General features: G+C 44.0%; 1 protein-coding gene across 1 annotated transcript in view; it reads left to right on the top strand.

Annotated features, from left to right (window-relative positions):
• Positions 1–9,878, top strand: part of lingo2 (leucine rich repeat and Ig domain containing 2) — a 310,446-nt gene extending 300,568 nt beyond the window's left edge. Inside the window, exon 5 of the mRNA XM_073820548.1 lies at positions 6,965–9,878. Within this exon, the coding sequence (XP_073676649.1) occupies positions 6,977–8,824 (1,848 nt within the window). The 5' untranslated portion in view covers positions 6,965–6,976 and the 3' untranslated portion in view covers positions 8,825–9,878. The remainder of the gene's footprint in view (positions 1–6,964) is intronic.
• Positions 9,879–22,279: the final 12,401 nt, after the last annotated feature.

Here is a 22,279-nt window from a genome sequence, read left to right as displayed (position 1 = left end):
CATCTTTCCTTCAGGGTAGCATCGTTAGAAGATATGAGACTCATTACAATAAAGCAATGATTTAATAACGTTAACAATTATAGTGATGTGAACACTGAGCTTACTGCTGGGACAGAGCTGGTAAACGAAGAGGTCCATGCCAACGCTGGTTATATTTACTGGAATATTTGAACCTGGAACAATAAAACATCATTTGTGAAATCAATATGTGTTTGTATTATAACAGTTAACACATAGCAAACAAGCTACACTCACCAGGATGGAAATCCTGCTGCCTTTGTTGTAACATGCTGTCATCTGAAAAACATTGTGAAATTGTGAAAAGGAAAAAAAGCACTTGCTATTTTTAGGCTATACTTCTAACACATCTGTTTGTGTGAGGTGGTTGTTTCTCTTGCCCAGTTTAGGCAGGTGTGTGTATATGCGTTAATGTGAGTGGAAAAAAAACAACTGAAAAATATCTCATGCTCTGGCATAGAACTTACAGTTTCCTTCATCGAAATCTTAGCAAAGCGCTGTGTAAAAGTATTGAAGAATACTAAGAAAAGGATCAAACTGAGAGTTGTCTACATTCAAATGCTAATATGGGAGTGACCATGCATGCAACCTCATTCTTTCCACATGATTATATTTAATTTTCTGTAATTATTCCAGAGTTTACACTATTTTCCATCCCATAATCCCTTTACCTTGTGCACACTGGCCATTTGGTGAGATAGTGTAGCTATCCAGCCTTTTCTTAATTGTGAAGTAAACAAAATCTATCCACAGCTAGAGCCCTTGCAGGGTGTGGCCATCATATTAGGTGGTCCACATCAGAAGGACCAAGATAGTCTCTGAGTGGAGATACAGCCCATCCTGGCTTAAAATGACATTTGTTGCTTGATTGCACAGGAGTCCAGTTTGTTATCTAAAGCCTAAACCTGCCAGGGCAAAAGACCGGAAAATGCTGGAGAGCCCATGTAAGGGTATTAGACTCGGTTCTAGTCTGGTTGACAGAGCCGGGGAGGACCATTCACACACTTTAAGCCGATCACAGCAAGGTTTGGGACAAAATACACGTCCCAGGTGTTTAAATGCTATCTTTCTCTTCCTATCTCTTTAACAGGCATGCATGCACGCACATGTCAGCATATAGAAGAGTAAATAAAATGAATTTGCAGATTAAATGGCAAGCAAAATACAATCATGACTTATTGAAGATAACGTGCCGTTTATGAAATGGTCAAGTTAGATATTTCATAGACCGCATTTAGTTTACTATGCACTCATGCTTTAGAGCTAGGATATCAAAATTAGTCATTTTTTCTGTCTTTATACGTTATGGAGTGACTGTGAGTGATTCATTTTACCAAATGAAAAAAAAAAATGTTTGTCTTCATAAAATGTTGTCATAATGAGTTTCAGCTGATTTCATTTTTCAACCTCTCCTCTATAGAGGGTTTGCACTTACATCACGATTTGGTCAGTTACCCGGATGCACAGCCATATTGGAGGTACTCAGATGTAAACAACAACATGGATTGCACGGTTAATGTACAACTGAATACATTGTTCTGTTAATTTATGCTGTCTAAACCACGGAAATGTGTGGAAGCTGCTAAATCATATAGAGAAGGACTAAAGTTAATAGGTGGAAAAGATACATACGAGCAGTATTAATTAAAATATTAGCCTAATATTTCACCTACCTGACTGGAAATAATAAGAACAAACAAGAATGTTGTCAAGAAACTTTCCCTGGAAATCCTGGTTTGGCCAACTACAAACGCCTTTTGTTCCTTTTGTTCTCCTTGATTTGTTATAACTTTTGGCAGTCTATAGTACTCCAGATGATTTTTCCCAGTCTGACCAATTAGTGCAGCCCAAAATATGACAATAATTGGCCATTTTCAGCAACAATAATCAGCAAAATATGCTTAGTTCGGTTCTGTGGCATGGCTTACTTTCAGTCCCGCCAATTTTCAACACATTATACAGACAGTCAAGTTATTGTAAAACTTCCAGAAGCAGTTTCCTCCACCTCCACTATCCAATGGACCCTTACAGCAGCTTTTTTTGCGGTCGGGCATTGGTTATTGTAAAAGTACTGATGTAATCTTAGCCATCATCATCCCGATTTAAAATCCTAAGTATCAAACATGCTTGATATGATTGTTGCGGCCCCAATTTGTGTGCGAGCAGATCAGGAGCTGCAAAATTCAATCTGTGAATGGCTCACATTACCAAATAATCTGCATCAAACGTCGAAACTGGTCAAGGTCCTCAAGATTTTTCTCAGATTCTGTAGTGTGAGCCCAGCTTTAGACAGGCTTGGAGACAGCTGTAGCTAAGACCAGCTTTGTTTTGTTTTTCTCAACAGAGATACTGAGAACATTTCACAATCCGATCTATACCCAATGAATAAATTCACATCCAATCCTACTTATTTATTTAAATATAGCATTATATTTATAGCATTACGAAATGAGATCCAAAGCATTGTGTGGAATGCTGTAATTAGCCTATCCAAATCACTTGAGATTTGTAAATGTGTTAATATCATGAGGGATGAGTCATAAACAAATGTGTTGGATTTGACAAAAGACCAATTGGTTCCATATATAACTCCCCAAGATAGTGACGATCAATATGGTATTGAATTGCTACCAAAGAAGAAACTAAATTCAGCTTGGGGAAAATAACCAATAAGATCAGTGAAAGGTTAACCTAGGTACAAAGTGTTCATTAAATATGAAGTACTGAAGTGTCTTTGGATGTGTAAATACCAAGCGGCAACCTCCCGCTTTCTCTATTGAAAGCAACACGGAAGTGACTTAGACTGTAATTCATCGACTGGCCGCTAGAGACTGGCTGCAAAAGGGAGTCAATTCCATTGACACCCCATGTTAAAATGCCCACCTTTACAGCAGAAAAAAATATGTTTACAGCCTGGTACAAAAAGTGGCTTTGGTTTATATAGCTAGTTTTGCCCTTCATGTCAACTGTGAGGGGGTGAATTTTTTTTATAACTCATTCGTTTAAGTTATATTAAACCTTAAAGTTCTGCATAATTAAGGGCGCGGCCACTTGAGTGACAGGTGCATTGCCGCTGCTGTCACCACTGTCGCGCTAAGTGGGCATGGTTTCAGCAACCAGCTCCACCCACTTCCCACCTTATTGTCCATTTTCGATTATCCGGGAGTGACGCGCAATGACACGATTCCAAGATGGCGACGGCCGACTCCCACCCACTATGAGCTTCAAAAACGCTCTTCAGAAACCTACGGGTGACATCACGAACATTAAGTCCATATTTTTTACAGTCTATGGTAAATACATGTTTGGATCTACCTTTTTCATTCCGTAAAAGCCCATTCACACCAAGAACAATAACGATAACTATAAAGATGATGTTCTAAAAATCGTTTCAAATTTAAGACAGTTCATACCACTACTATACCGATAATACAGGGCAACAATATCGTTTGGATTACTTTCAGAACAATTTTTTTTTTTACAGCTGATGAATGATAAAACACTGACTTCATTTAGATTTAAAGGGCTTGTGGATTTGAAATGGTAGGCGACGTTGTGGTGAAGCAAACAGAGTAACATAAAGCATAAAATTACCTCAAGAATTAAGTGCTAGTTTTGACAATATTGTCATGCCTCCTTTGGAGCTGCAGTTGAAAAGAGTCTGTATTGTTTTTATTCCACTTCATTGACTACGTTAGAGATCCGATAGTTTATGCTTGATTCACTGTTTAGAAGCACTCGAAACGTGCATGCTAAGGACATCTACTGGTTAAAGTTGTGTAAATGCAACAAAAACAGACAGTTATCATTCACTGTGTGGACGCAAATACATTTATCGTTCTCTCATTCGCGTCCAGCTATTTTTAGCTATACAAAACAGCTTGTTTTGCTACTTGATATTGCAATTTTTTGTGTCTTACCATATTATTTTAATGTATTATCTTAATTATGAGCACACATTGTTATTCTTCTCGTTATTTCCCTATAGCGGATAATGAACCTAAAGTCTTACTCGTAGGCTTACTTATGTGTTAAAGAAAAGGATGGATACTCTAGGCCTGTCAGTATCTGTGTGTATGTGCATGTTACCGAAAGAAAGACTAATTTTGTCATCTAATAAGACTCTTGATACAAACACGGTGATGTCATGTTTGCGTTTCTTCGCTGTGAGCACCTGCTCTCTTGGAGACCCATGTCAACACAAGCTTAATGCTTAAATTGCTCATTGTGGGAATCTAAACATAGATCTACTATGAGGGAGACTGTGTTCTTGTCTTATCATACTAAGTCTCATTTATTCCTATTCTGTTTAGTTTCAGGGCATAATTGGCAACGCTAATAAAGCCAGAAATAAACAGGACACCGAATATATTTTTTGTGATGATTAGCATATATTTTAGTCAGGCAAAACACACACTCTGTCTGAACAAGGCACAGTTGTGTCATGTTTTTTTTTCTATTCTGTTTCACTGGTCATTCTCTGGCTAGAGGGAAAATACTGGCGATATTTAGACCCATGTATGCGTCTTCCGTCACCACCACCCACACCCAATTAATCTGTTACGTGCAAAAGGAGACCATATATTTGCTACAAATGTGATTTGCTCTCTGCGGATGCGTGGCATTTCACGTCGTATAATGAGAGTGTATATACATGTTTTAAAACTCGACCAGGCTGTGTTTTGTGCCTGCGGGGTTTCTTCACCTCTTCTACTCTCTTAAATTTAGTGCAGCCCGTGACACACCAGATGAGCTGCTGTGTATGTGCACTTTTCACAACCTGTTTCACAATCTGTCTTCTTCACCAATACACACCCACACACTAACACACTACTCATCGTTGAGCTTAGCAGATACTCATTTTTACATTTTCTACTTGAACATCACAATGTTTTATCTTTGCCAATGCGTAGGAACAATCAAAAAATTATGTTTACGTCATTAAACTCGTTCATTATGCATTCCTGACACGCATTCATTTGTACTCTTCACTGTTTTATCTTGCAATGTTACTTTATTTAGATGATATATTGTCTTCATCTATTGTGTGGTAATTTCCTCTGTAGAATTTACAGTGCACAGGTTACAAATAGTCAGAAAAAGTGTTCATTTTTAATCTAGCTCTCATAAAATGCTCAAATTGCATTATAGTTCATTTAAATATTGTCTAAATTTACAAATGAACATGCTTATAATAAATGGCACTCCTTTGATTGAATCTGTTATTGCTTATGATTTACTCAATATCCATATTATGCAAACCTGCCCTCTAGAGGTCAAACATTGACTTGCACAATTTATAGTAAGTTCAGATCAGATGCATTGCAAGTGCAGAAGTTACTATGACTGCAGCACTAATGCATCAACTTACAAACAGCCATCTCAATTTCAAATGTGTCTCTGGAACTGTATATTTACATAAACAATCAAACAAACATATGCACACTTAGTCACACTGCAGGACGTTTATGAAAGTGTCTCCACATGCATCATGTGTGAGTGCTTGTTTTCGCTGATGCACACAGACAGACACCACTGTGATTTGACTGCAGTGAGATTTTTCACATGATGCTGAGTATGCGGAGCCAAAAAAAAAAAATCTCTAAACAAGAAAGAAGAGTAATCACCCTGTCAGGGCTTCTGAAGTCAACCGGAAATGTTGTTTGCATCACATCTTGCTAATTTGACATATTTAAACAAGAAACATAAAAAGGCGGGGCTTGGTTTGTCCATCAGGTGGTTGGTATGACATTAAGAAGGGGTTAAAACTAAAGACGTCAGTCAAGAAGAAAAGTTGTTTTTCAAATTTAAAAGAAAAGGGTGAAGGTGTTTCACAAACAAGAGGTTGCACGTTCTATTGTCATTTGGCTATTGTGTTTAGTCTTACATGCAGTCAGCTTATCTTTTAAAGGTGGACTCATACATAAACGCGTTCTGAATTTGAATGAGTGTTGATGTCAGGACAAAATTGATATGATGCAACTATGATTTGTTTTGAGTCTTGCACGGAGGTCGTATTAAGGTGAATGTCTAAAAAAGCAGTAAATGTGTTTTATTAATCTCTGAGGCCTCATTTACTCATCTTTTCTGCCTTTGTAATAATCTACATAATTGCATCTGTAATGTCTGCACCAGTGGATTGTGCCCTCCAACTATTTCTATTTATGATGCGCCAGGGCGCCATTTGGAAATCACTATAATCCTGGTTTGTCTTGTGTCTGTATATGTGTTTGTGCCGTACAAATGATTAATGTAGATGTATATTCTTTGAAAGGTTTAGGGAGATTAAGAAAATTTTTACATGTTCAAAGCTAAATTTGATAAGCAAATGTTTTTTTTGTAGACTTAATGAACAAAATCTTTCCATCTTGCCGTCCACTTTGAAAATAAGACCACGTTATTAAGTTAATTGTGTAATTTAAGGTCTTTGTTCTCTAAGTAATACTCTATGAATGTTTATAATTAAATTAGCATTTAATGAATATGTATTTATAAAATTACTTTGAACAACTCTTTTAAATACTGTATACTTCTATTAACAAGCATATATTTTGTGGAAAAAGATTGCAGTTTAAAAAGCAGCTTGCAAATCCACACAGAAATGCAATGGCTAGAAAGTCCAAATCTTCAAAAGTACTGAAATGACTGAGAAAGAAAAACAGCAGGATACCCATAGGGCTGTGAATTCATGTGCAAACAATAAAGAATCAATCCATGCACATACAAACCCACAAGCGAGAACTGAGGCAGTGTTCATTTGTATGTGCATGGCTACACCGTTCAGCTAGTTTTTATGTGCAATACAAACAAATTCATATCAAGTCAATTGAGTGGTGTCTCCTGCTGTTTTAGGTGAATCCATGTTGTGCATATATTTTTTCAAGACACTAACCAGTAGTGGTAAATGCGATTAAGTACTAACTTTTCATTTTTCTCTTTCTTTCAGAGCCATGACGGTATGGTGGACTGTTTGAGTCGAGTCATGCTGCACACAGCCGTGTCTTGCTGGCAGCCTTTGCTGGGGCTGGCCTTGGTGGCCGTGTTCGTGGGCTCCACTCTGGCCTGCCCCGCCCGCTGCGAGTGCTCCGCCCAGAGCCGATCTGTCATCTGCCACCGCAAGCGCTACAACACCATCCCCGATGGAGTCCCAACCGAGACACGAATCCTTGATCTCAGCAAGAATCGCATTCCGGCCGTCAACCCTGATGACTTTTCTGTCTATCCACACATAGAAGAACTGGATCTGAGTGGGAACATCATTGCCTACGTTGAGCCCGGAGCCTTCAATGCGCTCTACAGCCTCCACACTCTGAGCTTAAAGAGCAACCGCATCAAGCTCCTCTCTCTAGGCGTCTTCTCCGGCCTATCCAACCTGACAAACCTGGATATCAGTGACAACAAAGTTGTCATTCTGGTGGACTATATGTTCCAGGACCTGCGTAACCTCAGGTCATTAGATGTTGGAGACAATGAGCTGGTTTACATCTCCCACCGGGCCTTCAGTGGATTATTATCACTGGAGAGCCTGACGCTGGAGCGCTGTAACTTGACGGTGGTGCCCACAGATGCCCTGTCCCACCTGCACAACCTGGTGAGCCTACATATGCGCTACCTCAGTATCAGCAGTCTACACCCCTACTCCTTCAAGAAGCTGTTCCACCTCCGTCACCTAGAGATCGACAACTGGCCATCGCTGGACGTGGTCCCTGTTCATTCGCTGCATGGCCTCAACCTCACCACGCTTTCTATCACCAACACCAACTTATCCGCTTTCCCTTACCAGGCTCTTCGCCATCTGCCTTACCTCACACACCTTAACCTCTCCCACAGTCGTATTCGGACCGTGGAGGGTGGCTTGCTTCATGACCTGGTGCGACTGCGAGAGCTGAGGTTGGCTGGATCTCAACTGGTGTCTATCGAACCCTATGCTTTTCAGGGCATCCGCTGGCTCCGTACGCTAAATGTCTCCCACAACCGTCTCGATACCCTGGAGAGGGGTGTATTCCATGCTCCTGAGGCCCTGGAGGTGCTGTTGATCAATGACAATCCTCTGGTGTGCGACTGCCGGCTCATGTGGTTGCTGCAAAGGCGCAATTCTATATCTTTCGGTGACAAGCAGCCAGAGTGCAGCAATCCGGAAGCAATCCACGGACGCTCCTTCAAGGAGTTCAAAGAGACCCTGCTATCCTACTACGTGACCTGCACCAAGCCGAAGATCCGAGAAAATCGGACTCAGATGGTGTCCGTGGAGGAAGGACAGTCGGCCCGTTTACACTGCAGCGCAGAGGGGACCCCCCGGCCCACTATTTCCTGGGTCACTCCGCGCCGGAGACACCTGACCAACAGGAGTCACGGCAGGGTGACGGTCCACAACAACGGCTCGTTGGATATCAAGGCGGCTGAGGTTCAGGATGACGGCGTGTATATGTGCGTGGCCTCTAACACGGCAGGCAATGACACTCTTATGGTATCACTGGCAGTGAAAAGTCTGGGCTCGCTGTATGCCAACAGGACCCAGCATTACACGGATACAAGCAATGCCACTGCCAATGGTACCAACCTCCCGAATGTGACCTTTGGCCTGGACCTAAAGACTATCTTAGTTTCTACAGCCATGGGCTGTTTCACATTCCTAGGAGTGGTTCTCTTCTGCTTCCTGCTCCTGTTTGTATGGAGTCGAGGAAAAGGCAAACATAAAAACAACATTGATATTGAGTACGTGCCACGCTCAAAGTCCAACGGGACCTCCGCTGAGGAGGCGGACCAGGGTGCTGGGCCACGTCGCTTTAACATGAAAATGATTTAAAAGACATTGAAAGTAATACCAGTGGGAATTTACGCTGATCTTTGTTTCACAAATGGTACCTGGAACAGGACTCCTTCAGATCAATGCCAGGAAACTCAACAGTCCCTAAGATTCGATCCAGGTTTTGGTTAAGCTTGGACCTCACTGGATGCACAAGGGGAATAATATGTGTCAATAATGAACCATTTTCGATTTATATGAAACCCTCTTGGTAAGAGGGGATGTTCACCAACACTCCAACACAAATTGTGTACAGAACCGATTTGTAAAATTCAAGTATTACTCTTATTTGCCGAGGCTCGCACAGGCTTTCTCACTGCGACCAACAGATGATCGGGAATCTGTTCTCTCCCTCATTATCCTGCATATATGTACGTAATGCTCAGTTATGTATGTGTATGTTAACATGTATAAACACTTTCTTTTGTTGCATTGTTCACTAAATGCAATGACCGCCAAAATTTACACTTCCCTTGATTCGAAGGAAATACTGTGTGACCAAGCCATCGTCTCGCTACTCAAACTGTTTGAGGATGGAGGACAAAGGGCTTTAGCGGGTGTGAAATGTTACTCCGGGGAACATGTGTGCCGTTTGTCTACCCCAAGTTATTCTCCTGATATGAAGAATATTATATTTGTTTATAATCTGGAAAAAAAGAAGAGAGATTATTTATTAACAAAGGCCTTTAAGTTCAAACTCAATAATACAAGGTGAAGGTGATTTTTAAACGGTTTAAATTCATGATTTTTTCCCCCTATGATTTTGCTGCAAGTATACACATTAATTAACATACACCATTTTTAGTTGTGCTCTTGTCCATTTCTGTGACTCTAACCCCGCATCTGGTACAAAATACAAAATGTCTCCATTTTGAGTCAAGCTACCATTATTAATTTTTTTAATTATTCATTTTCTTTTTCTTTCCTTCCCTAGTAAGAAATTTCTGACTTTGTTGTGGTAGTTTCTCATTTTGTTGTTGAATCATTTAGACTGTAAACAGTTCAAAGTAAAAGAAAAAATACATGTATGTGGAATAAAGAATATTGATTTGTATTCTGATGTTGTATTTAGACTTATCTACTTGCACATATATTTAAACTAATTTATAATTTCACACTGCTAAGTACAGTGCTTCTTAAGATATGGTATGTTTTATATACTTTGAAAGACAATTTAATTACATATAATTTAGGTGGTTTGCATATAACTTTACTGTCCAAACATTGTTAGGCAATCTAAGGTTGAACTAAAGAAACTGGATGAGTCAGAGGAAATATATGTGAGGATAAGACAGGACCGAATGCTGTTGAACTAAGATACTTTGCATGTATTATCTCCACAGCAGGAAGCACATGTTATCTAGAGAAACATCTAGAAAAGCTGTTAACCCTGTGACATGAGGGAAATGAGTAGGCAAGATACATCCATCATGCCACATCTATCCTACATCCATCATGCCGATGAACAATGTGTTGAGAAACACACTAGACATGAAAATCACAGTGGATGATAGCACTAATTATACAAATTGACAAGGGAGAGATGTTTTTATTGCTTCTTAATTGTTAGTTAGAACTGTTTGTCCTCTTTTCTCCCTATAGCCTTTCTCTAAAAAAAAAAAGCCAGAACACAAACATGAAGTTACCTGAACAAATAAGTCTTGGTGTTTTGAAACCAGGTCCATAAGGCTGTGCACTAACCATAAAGCCACCCATCAAAGCAGAATTCCCACCACTGCCAAGGGAGACCTAATTTAAGACCCTGGTCTGTTTTGTAACCGTATTGATTTCCCTAAAGGCACTATGGGGTTACTGGCCGACATTAGGAATATTCTAATTTCTCTAATCTCAGTCAAGCCCAAAGGACCATATGCAAAAACTGTTTCATTGGCCTTTTCCACTCCTTTTGGTCTGTGTTATTGTGGTCCCTCTGGACAGAAAGAAGGACACTCACACTATTGCCTGAGAAAAACGAAAATTAGGTTGACTACGGTTAATGGGTCAGATGCTGCCATTTTCAACTCAAGGGGATTAGAGAGACTACTCTACGAAAACACACACACAACAGCACACACAGGCGTCCCTAAATTAATCATCTGTGACCTAATAAGTCCTTACAAAGTCCTTTCTTAAACTACATGTCTAACTCAAACTTTGAATTTGATGTGTTAAATACTCTGCTCTTATGTTCGACATGGCAAATCCCCTAAAAGAATCTCGCCTGTGCTTGCTGTCACAGTATGATATTTTGTAATAATGTCAGCATACTTACTGTCTCAATCCCAGTTTGCAAGTTGTTCCCTCAAATTCTTGCACCATCAAAGTGATTTTGACTACCAGACAACTAGATTTTCTGCCATTTTGAATCTTGAGAATGCACATTTTTTAATTACTGCATTCATCAGACCTTCACCAAATTTGGTACAGACCATCTTAAGACTACTCTTGTCAACAAGCTTTTTGATTTGCCCTCCTAATCAACCAAACAGGAAGTGATTTCTCCTGTTATAATCCATGAAGCTGTTTACAGTATGAGCAAGCAGTGGACACTGTTGTGGTAAACTAAATTTGATGTCTGTTGTACTGGCTTCACATGGAGTACAGGACCAGGGCATGAATAATTTATATGTTTGCATGGTTTTATTGTTTTATTTACACTGTTTTGATGTTGTCTGGAGTTCATTCTCTGCTTAAAATTACCTGTTTGGGCTCAAAATTTGTTGATTGTTGCTGGTATTTTTTTTTGTTTAGGCAACACACTTTCAGCCATATACATGGGTGTTTGAAATATGCCTTGAAAATCCACCATGTGCAAAATCTATACAGTTGATTTTTTTGCACCTCCTGGTCAAAAGTTTACATCCCCCTTTCAGAATCTGCAACATGTTAATTATTTTACCAAAATAAGAGGAATCACACAAAATGCATGTTGTTTATTTAGTACTGACCTAAATAAGACATTTGACATAAAATGTTTACATATAGTCCAAGAGAGACAATAATAGTTGAATTTATGAAAAATGACCCTGTTCAAAAAAACCTTGATTCATAATACTGTGTTCTTACCTGAATGATCCACAGATGTGTTTTTTTGTTTAGTGGTAGTTGTTCATGAGTCCATTGTTTGTCCTGAACAGTTAAACTGCCTGCTGTTCTTCCGAAAAATCCTTCAGGTCCAACAAATTCTTTAGTTTTTCAGCATTTTTGTGTATTTGAGCCCTTTCCAACAATGACTGTATGATTTTGAGATCCATCTTTATACACTGAGGACAACTGAGAGACTCCTATGCAACTATTACAGAAGGTTCAACCATGCTCCAGAAAGAAAAAACTACGCATTAAGAGCTGGGGTTGAAAACTTTTGAACAAAATGGAGATGTGTACATTTTTCTTTTTTTGCCTAAATATCATATTTTTTTCATTTAGTACTGCCCTTCAGAGGCTACAGAATATAGTTACATGTTTCCCAGAAGACAAAATAAGTTGAATTAACCCTGATCTTCAAATTCAAAAAGTTTTCACCCCCCAGCTCTTAAGGCATGTTTTTTTCCTTCTGAAGCATCAGTGAGCGTTTGAACCTTATGTAATAGTTGCATATGAGTCCCTCAGTTGACCTCAGTGTGAAAAGATGGATCTCAAAATCATACAGTCATTGCTGGAAAGGGTTCAAATACATATAAATGCTGGAAGGATGCCTGAAGGTTTTGTCTGAAGAACAGCAGGCAGTTAAACTGTTCAGGACAATCAAGGGACTCATGAACAACTATCAATAAACAAAAAAAAAACAGCTGTGAATCATTCAGGTAACATTACGAATTAATTATTAAGAATCAAGGGGGTATGAACTTTTGAACAGGGTCATGTTTATAAATGTAACTATTATTTTCTCTTGGATTATATGTAAACATCTTTTATGTGAAACATACTATTCAGGTCAGTACTAAATAAACAATAACATGCATTTTGTATGATCCCTCTTGTTTTGGTTAAATAATTGACATTTTGCAAATTCCGAAAAGGGGTGTAAACTTTTGACCTCAACTGCACCATTTAAATCTACTCAAAATGTATTTCTAATCATCTTTGACATCTGTTAAGTGTAAAATAATGTTAATGAATCATATCTGAGGTGCCAACAAAAATATTCCACAGCTAATTCTAATAGAAAATCAGAATTTATATTTAAATCTTTTGTTGTTTAAAACAGTTTGGCTCTATGCACATACATCAGCTTGTTCATTAGAGAGCAAATTTAATTAGAGGAACCCTGTAGGGCTGTGACTGAGGTACTGAGAAATATCTTCCAGGGTGTCATACAGAAAAAAACATTTTGCATGACTGAGTTTTATTTATGAGGTGTTCCAAAAGACCTCTGAGGCACCACTGACAATCTGAAGATGACTGAATTATGATTTGTTTATGCATAATGTGTAGTCTACAATGTAGTGCCATATATGAATTCTGCGTGAATGAGGTAGATGAAGATTTCAGGTTATTCCTGTGATAACTGTAATGGAATACAGCATGAAGCTGTCAACAGGGAATGTGTTTCAGATACATAGTGTACAGTTCAGGAAACAAATGTTGAAAAGTGGCTGTGAGTCATTGTTTTGAGTAGTAGAGTTAGAAAAGGTGAAAACATATTTTATTGTTTACTGCTTGGTAGTTAACACTGCAGACAATGAACAAATGACATTTATAAGCTAGCTCTTTTTAGTGAAACAGTACTGCTACGTTAGTCCAACTCCACAACAAATGACTAGCACGAAGGTTAAGCACGACCAGTCTGATTCCCAAACAAATTATTCAAATGTACAGGTTTTTTTTTTTAGGTCCAACTCTATAATAACTGAGTACCAGCGGGTTCTTTACAATAAATTAAAACACTACCTGGTCTCAGGACGAAAACATACTTCCGGGAACGTGGTAAAGATGGCACGTTATGGCGACGTCACGGACCATTAGCCTTATAGCGCCCCTCAACGGACAAAAAATAACACCACATAAAAACGTACAATATGTACGTTCATCTGTTTCTGGTGGAAAAACGTCTCGGGTTACGTATGTAACCTTAGTTCCCTGAGGGAACGAGACGCCGCGTCAGGAACGCTATGGGAAACGCCATTGGCGGGCCGCACTCTGAACTGTGTATAACAACCAATGAAATGACGGGGGGTGACGTCACAGGCGCGGTGACGTCACCGACCAGGAAGTATAAAGCACGTGCGTTTGAAGCCGGCGGAAGCTCTTTAGGAATGAAGCGAGCGCCGCAGGGTGCGGGAATTATGGTCCGAGACGCGGCGTCTCGTTCCCTCAGGGAACTAAGGTTACATACGTAACCCGAGACGTTCCCTTCCGGGAACTCGAGCCGCGTCAGGAACGCTATGGGGAACGAGACTACCAACGCCCCCATAATTTCCGAGCCCTGCGAGTGTCTGTTCAACCAGGGTGGAAAAAGAGAGAGCCCTTGTCTAGCATTCCGCGGACAAGAAGGCCCTGTAGTCCTCGGCCCTCGGGCACACGAGGAATGGTAGTCTTCCTCTGTCTGGTCGCCAGCCAGAACGAGAGGTACTCCGCGGCCCTCAGGCACACGCAGAGTCTTAGTCCTTTGTCTGGGAGTTAGCCAGAACAAGAGGGACCGAATGACCACTGTCTAGCACTCGGCGGACAGATGGTGTGGGAAGTCCTCGGTCCGCAGACCCACGAGGACGGTGAGCTCGACCTCAAGGCTCCTCGGCCCTCGGGCACACGAGGAGAGGGTGATCCTTTGTCTGGGGGTTCAGCCAGGACAAGAGGGACCCAAGGCTCGGCCTGGAGCTCCGCCAGGACGCGAGGGAATAAGCCATTGTCTAGCATTACGCGGACAAGAGGGCACTGCAATCCCCGGCCCTCGGGCTCACGGGGAAGACAGTAGGTGCCTCCGCCTGGTAGCCAGCCAGTGCATGAGGCACTCCTCGGCCTTCAGTGAAGGCAGACGAGGAGTCTTAGTCCTTGGTCTGGGGGAAGCCAGAAACCAGAGGGACCGGAGTACACTCGGTCTGATAGCATCCTGCGTCAGAACACGAGGAGAATTAAGCCATTGTCTAGCATTCCGCGGACAAGAGGGCTGTACAGTTCTCGGCCCTCAGGCACACGAGAACCGTGACCTCTGCCTGGTTCGCCAGCCAGTGCGAGAGGCACCCCTCGGCCCTCGGGCTCATGAGGGGTCTTAGTCCTTTGTCTGGGGGTTCTGCCAGGACAAGAGGGACTGAAAGGGCTTTTGTCTAGCTTGCACGGACAAAAGGGGTAGAGTTTTGCAGATCTCTTATGAGTGGCGAAACGACTTCTCTTCTTTCCGCAGAAAGAATGCGCCTTGAGAAGTCTCCTCCTGGCTAGGGAGGTGGCTGACCCTCTAGGCCTAGCGCACTAGGCCGAGAGTACAGCCGAGCCTGGAGCGGCTCTGAGGTCGAGCTCGTAATACCTAACGAATGTTAGGGGCGTGGACCAACCCGCAGCATTGCAGATGTCTTGTATTGGGACACCTGCCGTCAGAGCCCTCGAGGCCGACAGACCTCGAGTAGAGTGAGCCTTGAGTCCCATCGGGGATGGGAGACCAGAGGACTCGTACGCTGTAGATATGGCACCGATGATCCATCTACTGATAGTGGGCTTTGAGGCCGGGCCCCCTCTCTTTGGGGGGCCGTAACAGACAAACAATTGCTCTGTTCTACGCCACGTGGCAGCTCTGTGGACGTATGCATCTAAGGCTCTGACTGGGCACATGCAATTGAACTTCCTGTGGTTCGGCTCCGCGAACGGAGGAGGATAAAACGCCTGCAGTGTTACTGGCTGCGGTGCTAGGGAGGGGACCTTCGGGACGTACCCGACCCTGGGATATAGAAAGGCCTTGGCCATCCCTGGGGCAAACTCTAAATGAGATGGGGCCACTGAAAGGGCCTGCAGGTCGCCTACTCTCTTGAGGGAGGTGAGTGCTAACAGGAGCGCCGTCTTAATTGTGAGGGCGCGGTCCGTAGACTCCTCTATAGGCTCGAATGGAGGCTTGCAGAGAGCTTCTAGCACCACAGCGAGGTCCCACGTGGGGACCCTGGGTGTCACTCGAGGCCTCAGCCTGAGCGCACCGCGGAGGAACCGTATGACCAAGGGCTCTCTACCTACTGAGAGGCCACCTAAAGGGGCGTGGTAGGCACTTATGGCCGCCACGTATACCTTTAGTGTGGAGTGAGCTAGCCCTGCGGATAAGCGAGACTGTAAGAACTCCAGAACTGTACCAACCGGGCAGTTGACTGGGTCTAGGTGGCGCTCGTGGCACCATCTCGCGAATAAGTTCCACTTAAGGCCATACAGTTTCCTCGTAGAGGGAGCTCTGGATTGGAGAAGGGTCTCAACAACCTCGGTTGAGAGACCCGCTCCTATGAGTTGTGCCCCCTCAGGGGCCACACCCATAACCTCCACCTCTCTGGGTGGGGGTGGCATATTGCGCCCCCAGCCTGAGACAGGAGGTCCCTCCTGACGGGAATCTCCCACGGAGAGCCGTCTAGGAGAGATACCAGGTCCGAGAACCATACTCGTGCTGGCCAGTACGGGGCTACTAGTAGCAGCCGCACTTGAAACCGACGGACCCGTTCCAGAACTCCCGGGAGCAGAGCGATCGGGGGAAAGGCGTACAGACGCAGCCTCGGCCACGTCTGCGCCATGGCATCCAGCCCCAGTGGAGCTGGATGAACTAGAGAGTACCAGAGGGGACAGTGCGATGTCTCCTGAGTCGCAAACAGGTCCACCTGAGCCTGGCCAAACACTCTCCAGATCTGCTTCACCACCTCTGGGTGAAGCATCCATTCCCCGGGCCTCGGCCCCTGCCTCGACAGGACGTCTGCTCCCACATTCAGATGTCCAGGAATATGGACTGCTCTCAGGGAGAGGAATTTCTCTTGAGACCAAAGGAGTATCCGGTACGCCAGCTTGTACAAGGGGCGTGAGCGGAGTCCTCCTTGGTGGTTTATGTAGTAAACCACCGCAGTGCTGTCTGAACAGACCAGCACGTGTTTGTTTCTTAGGTCTGGGAGAAACCTCTTTAGGGCCAGGAATACTGCCAGCATCTCTAAGCGGTTTATGTGCCACGAGAGATGGTGGGCACTCCATAGGCCTTGGGCTGAGCGGCCACGCATGACCGCTCCCCAACCGGTAAGGGAAGCGTCGGTCGCTAGCGTAATGCGGCGACCAGGCGCTCCCAGAACCGGTCCCTGAGAGAGGAACCAGGGTTTCCTCCACATGGCCAAGGCACGTAGGCAACGCCGCGTGACCTTGATCTTGCGGAGTGGGTTTCCCCTCGGGGAGAACCCCCTGGTCCTGAGCCACCACTGCAGTGGTCTCATGTGCAGCAGTCCAAAAGGTATCACGTTGGAAGCGGCTGCCATAAGACCTAACAGTACTTGAAACTGTTTGACAGTGAGTGACTGGCCTAGCTTTACTGCATTCACTGCGGTCAATATGGAATCGACTCGTGCAGGAGACATGCGTGCCTGCATGGAGATCGAATCCCACACTACGCCTAAGTAAGTGGTCCTCTGTAGTGGAGAAAGCACACTCTTCTTGGCATTGAGTCTCAACCCCAACTCTTTCATGTGAGCGAGAACAGCACCTCGATGCTGAACCGCTAACTGCTCCGAGCTGGCCAGGATGAGCCAGTCGTCTATGTAGTTGAGTATGCGGATGCCCTGGAGTCGCAACGGAGCCAGAGCAGCATCCACACACTTCGTGAAAGTGCGGGGTGAGAGAGCTAGGCCGAAAGGAAGCACTCTGTATTGGTAAGCCTTGCCCCTGAAAGCGAACCTGAGATACTTCCTGTGCTGAAGAAGGATGGAGACGTGAAAATAAGCGTCTTTTAGATCTATCGTGACAAACCAGTCCTCGGATCTGATTTGTGACACGACCTGCCTGACAGTAAGCATCTTGAATTTCAGCTTCCTGACTGAACGATTTAGCAGCCTGAGATCTAAAATGGGCCGAAGCCCCCCATCCTTCTTCGGAACAATGAAGTACCGGCTGTAGAACCCGGATTCCCTGTCTTGAGGAGGGACCACCTCGATGGCCTCCTTCCTCAGAAGAGTTTCTACTTCTTGTTCCATCACCAGACCCTGCTCGGGGCTTACTAAAGTTGGAAATACCCCGTTGAAAGGAGGCGGCGTAGCGCCGAACTGGATAGCATAGCCTTTCTCTACAGTACGCAGGACCCAATCTGAGACTCTTGGCAGTAGTTTCCACGCTGCCAGAAAGTTCACTAAGGGTACCAGCCTCTCGAGACTGGTGTCTGGATCTACTCGAGGAACTAACTCGGAGACCTGTAACAGCGAACTGGCAGGAAGCTCCTGAACTAGCTCTTCGAGAGACCCCCGCGGGGGCTGCGAACTCTCCAGGGCCGCTACGTTTCCGGGCGGGACAGCTAGAGGATGTTCGCGGGAGATAGCCGCGCCCTGTAACACTGGCAGGGTTAGCTGACTCATCTCCTGAGGGCCACGAAGGGGTCTGAAACCCGCACCTGGAGGTACGGTGCAAACCCCCTCGAGAGGGGCTGCCCTCAACGGCCCTGAACCACAACCGTCAGGGCCGCTTAGCCGAGGACTTCCTTGACTGGAGGACGACCCTCAGGTCAGGCCTCTTGGTCTTGGAAGCCCCCGACTTAGAGCGTCGCTTTCCGGGTCCCCTAGGCTGGGCCGGGGGAGCACGGGCAGCAACGCTCTGTTTCTGTGCCTCACGATGGGAGCTCGTACACGGCTGAGGCTGCTTCTTAGATGGTGCAGCAGCCTCAGAGGAGAACACGCGGCGAGGAAGGAATGTTCTGAACGCCGCCGCCTGCTTGCGGGCCTCCTGGTGCCTAGCCACAACGGTATCAACCGCGGCACCAAAGAGGCCAGATGGTTGCAGGGGGGCATCCAGAAGCGTGACCCTGTCCTTTTCTTTTACGTCGGACAGGGTCAGCCAGAGATGCCTCTCCGCGGCCACCAGGGCTGCCATAGACCGCCCAACAGCACGGGCGGCCTCCTTGGTGGCGCGGAGAGCGAGATCTGCGGTTCTTTGCATCTCTGTGACGCTTACTTCCTCGCCGCTGCTGAACTCCTTCAGCAGGTCAGCCTGGTAGGCTTGCAGGATGCCCATAGTGTGGAGGCAAGACCCTGCTTGACCTGCTGCCGTGTATGCCTTACCCATCAGGCCGGATGTAACTTTAAGAGGCCTGGTGGGCAAGGACGGAGCCTTCAAGGACGATGCCGAACCGGGGGACAGATAGCCCGCAAGCGTCTGTTCGACCCGTGGCATCGCCCTATAGCCATACTCCTCTGCCCCCCCCCCCACATTTCCATAATTTTCAGCAGGGGAGAAGAGACGGGAAGAGTATGGCTTTTCCCACGATCTCGCTAGCTCTTGGTGGAGATCGGGGAAAAAGGGAAGGCTCCGTTTTGGAGGTGCTGACTTCGTCCGCAGGAAGCGGTCATCTAACCGGCTTCGCTGCGGCTCATGAGATTGATGTTGTTCTGCGGGCCATGTGATGTGCAGTTTGGCTACCGCATTAGTCAGCACCTCTATGAGCTCCTCATAGTGAGGCGAGCGTGATGGCGGTTGTGGTTCCTCTGTAATTTCACTTTCAATGTCAACCTCCTCAGAGGAAGACAAGAGGAACTCGGGGACCTCCTCCCGGGGGGAAGAAACCGCAGCGCGGGCTTCCGCATCCAGGAGGAGATCGCTCGATCCGCTGAGTGAGGGCGGAGATAGGGGGTCACCCGTCTCCATACCCTCCAGCAGATCGAGCTGCGAGCCCCACGAGTGCAGCCGCCGCTCCGCCTCGGCGGCAGCGGGGCCAGACCCACGGGGCACGCTAGTGAAAGCCCCCTCCTCAAAGAGGGCTTTCCGGGAGCGAAGCACACGCACCGGCAGGCGATCACAGTGCGTACAGCCAGCCTTTTCGAGGGCTGACTGTGCGTGCTCCGCTCCCAAGCAGACCACACATAGGCTGTGTGTATCCCCACCAACAATGAAGCGTTGGCAAGGAGGGACACACTGCCTATGCGGGCGCTTAACCACCATCAAACTCTCTTTTTTAGCAGGTTGTTTTGTAGCCATACTACTCAAATAAAAGTGTGTCAAACTGGACACGAAAAACAGCAGTATGGTACGGACAGACACAGACACAGAGCGCTCTCGCTGAATGACAAAAGCTGCCGCCGGCTTCAAACGCACGTGCTTTATACTTCCTGGTCGGTGACGTCACCGCGCCTGTGACGTCACCCCCCGTCATTTCATTGGTTGTTATACACAGTTCAGAGTGCGGCCCGCCAATGGCGTTTCCCATAGCGTTCCTGACGCGGCTCGAGTTCCCGGAAGGGAACACACTCTTTTAGCGCCACCCAATGGACATTTCAAATCGAATATGTCACGAAAAACATACATACAGTAGGTACGTATTTTTGCATCTTGCTACAAAGTTCCCAGAGGTGTTTTCGTCAGGTGACCAGGTTGTAAAAACATAAAGAGTGGCCATTATAGTCCAATTACAGAATGAATGACCACTATGAGCCAGTTCTGTTTAGTGATTCTTTTCAAAGACATGCAGCACATGCTGATTTCTGAAAAAAAAAAAAACTCTAAAAAACTTTAATGAATCAAACACACATCTAAATAACCAGTATTGATATTTACTAGTTGCTTATATGTGACCCCAGAGCACAAAACCATTATTAAGTAGCACGGATATATACAAAAATACATTGTATGGGTCAAAATTATCAATTTTTCTTTTATGCCAAAAGAATATTAAGTAAAGATCTTGTTCCATGAAGATATTTTGTAAATTTCCTATCGGAAATATATCAAAACTTATTTTTTAATCAGTAATATGCTAAGAACTTCATTCGGACAACATTAAAGACGATTTTATATTTTATTATATATATAAAAAAAAAATTTTTTGATTAATGCCATTGGATGGCTTTTCGGATGCTTCTTAAAAAAAACTTTTAACACTTTTTGCAGTCAATTTTAATATTTATTATAAAAGAATCTCCTGATTTGGCTTTTTTATTCATTTAAAGTACAAAAACAAAACACACACAAACAACAAAAATACATTAATCTAGCCATAAGGGACCTAAACTGTTCAATTCTTCAATTCCCATCCCGTATTATCTTTCTAGATAAATTTACTATATATGTGAGAACAGTTCTGTCCTTGGCTCTTAGTCAGACTGAGAGGCTCTCACCTCTGCCCGGAGAGATCAATGTTTCATAAGAGAGTTTTATTAAGTCTAGTCATTTGCCCTATAATTGGGTAGAAGACTGTTTACCTCAGGTTCCCTATTATAGTTTTCTCAAAATCCATTTTTGTGAAGACCTACTTAGGAGACTCCCAACACTGTCGTCAGTTTTTCTACAGTACTAAACAAAACGTAAGATAACAAAAAAACAGAAGTTGCGCAATGTTTAACTTTATAAAAGTTACAGCAAAAGTTTTAACCTGCTGCATTCTGTTGTAATGAAAGTGGGACACTGTCGCTTTAGTGAAAGAGAAGTGTCAACAGTGACTGTTATCCAATCTTCAATCTGCTAGTTAGTTATCAACAAAAGCACAATACCCACATCAATCATACTACTGCCAGAGATTCCTCTCCAATTACTTTCTCTTCAAGGGCATTGTCTTTTTTAAGCCCGATTCTGAGAGATCTGATTACATTCTTATCAGATGATCTGACAATTGATTTAGATGCTCAGATATTGCGAGAGCGGGGTTAAAAGGAACGATATTGACTGAGGAGATTCTCAGCAGCGGATGGAAAAACAACAAAAAGCAAGATGTCAACAGATGTACTGAGGCATAAGAGGAAGGGCGGCGGGGGCTGATGCGTGTGACAAGAAAAGGAGGACGGTCACACATCAAACTCCACGCCAATTTGGTCAGGGCCACAATTCTGCATTTCATTCTGTATGAAACACTTTCGTCCAGCTTTAATATAAAATGGCAATTTGCCTATTGTGCCAGTCAAATGTCAGATCTGAAATGCAATTTTACAGCACTTCATGCTAACAGGCCCATGCATTATGAAAAAATACTACTTATTGGTATTATCAAAGCCAACACAACTTTCCAAACGAGTACAGTTCTGAATGCATGCACGCATACGTATATGTGTTTTACAGCCACTGAAATCTGATTGGATGGCTCAGGTCATGTGATGTGGTTCAAACATGTTTATTCAATCTGTCTTTATTTGGACCTGTCAGAAGGAGTGATCGCACCACTGAGAACTCAAACCAAGCAACACAAATTGCTCTACAACTTGTTACACACAGCCTTCAAGGTCTCCAAAGACAATTCAATTCAACCAGACATGCAAATATGCTGTTATTTAAATAAAAGCGAAACCGAGAATGTGTTTTACAGTGGAATGTCTTTCCACACTTTCAGTTTCT

This window comes from Garra rufa, chromosome 16 (assembly GCF_049309525.1).
Source record: "Garra rufa chromosome 16, GarRuf1.0, whole genome shotgun sequence".
In the NCBI taxonomy this organism is placed as follows: domain Eukaryota; kingdom Metazoa; phylum Chordata; class Actinopteri; order Cypriniformes; family Cyprinidae; genus Garra; species Garra rufa.
Note: the sequence above shows the minus strand (reverse complement) of the source record. Positions and strands in the feature narration are given on the sequence as shown.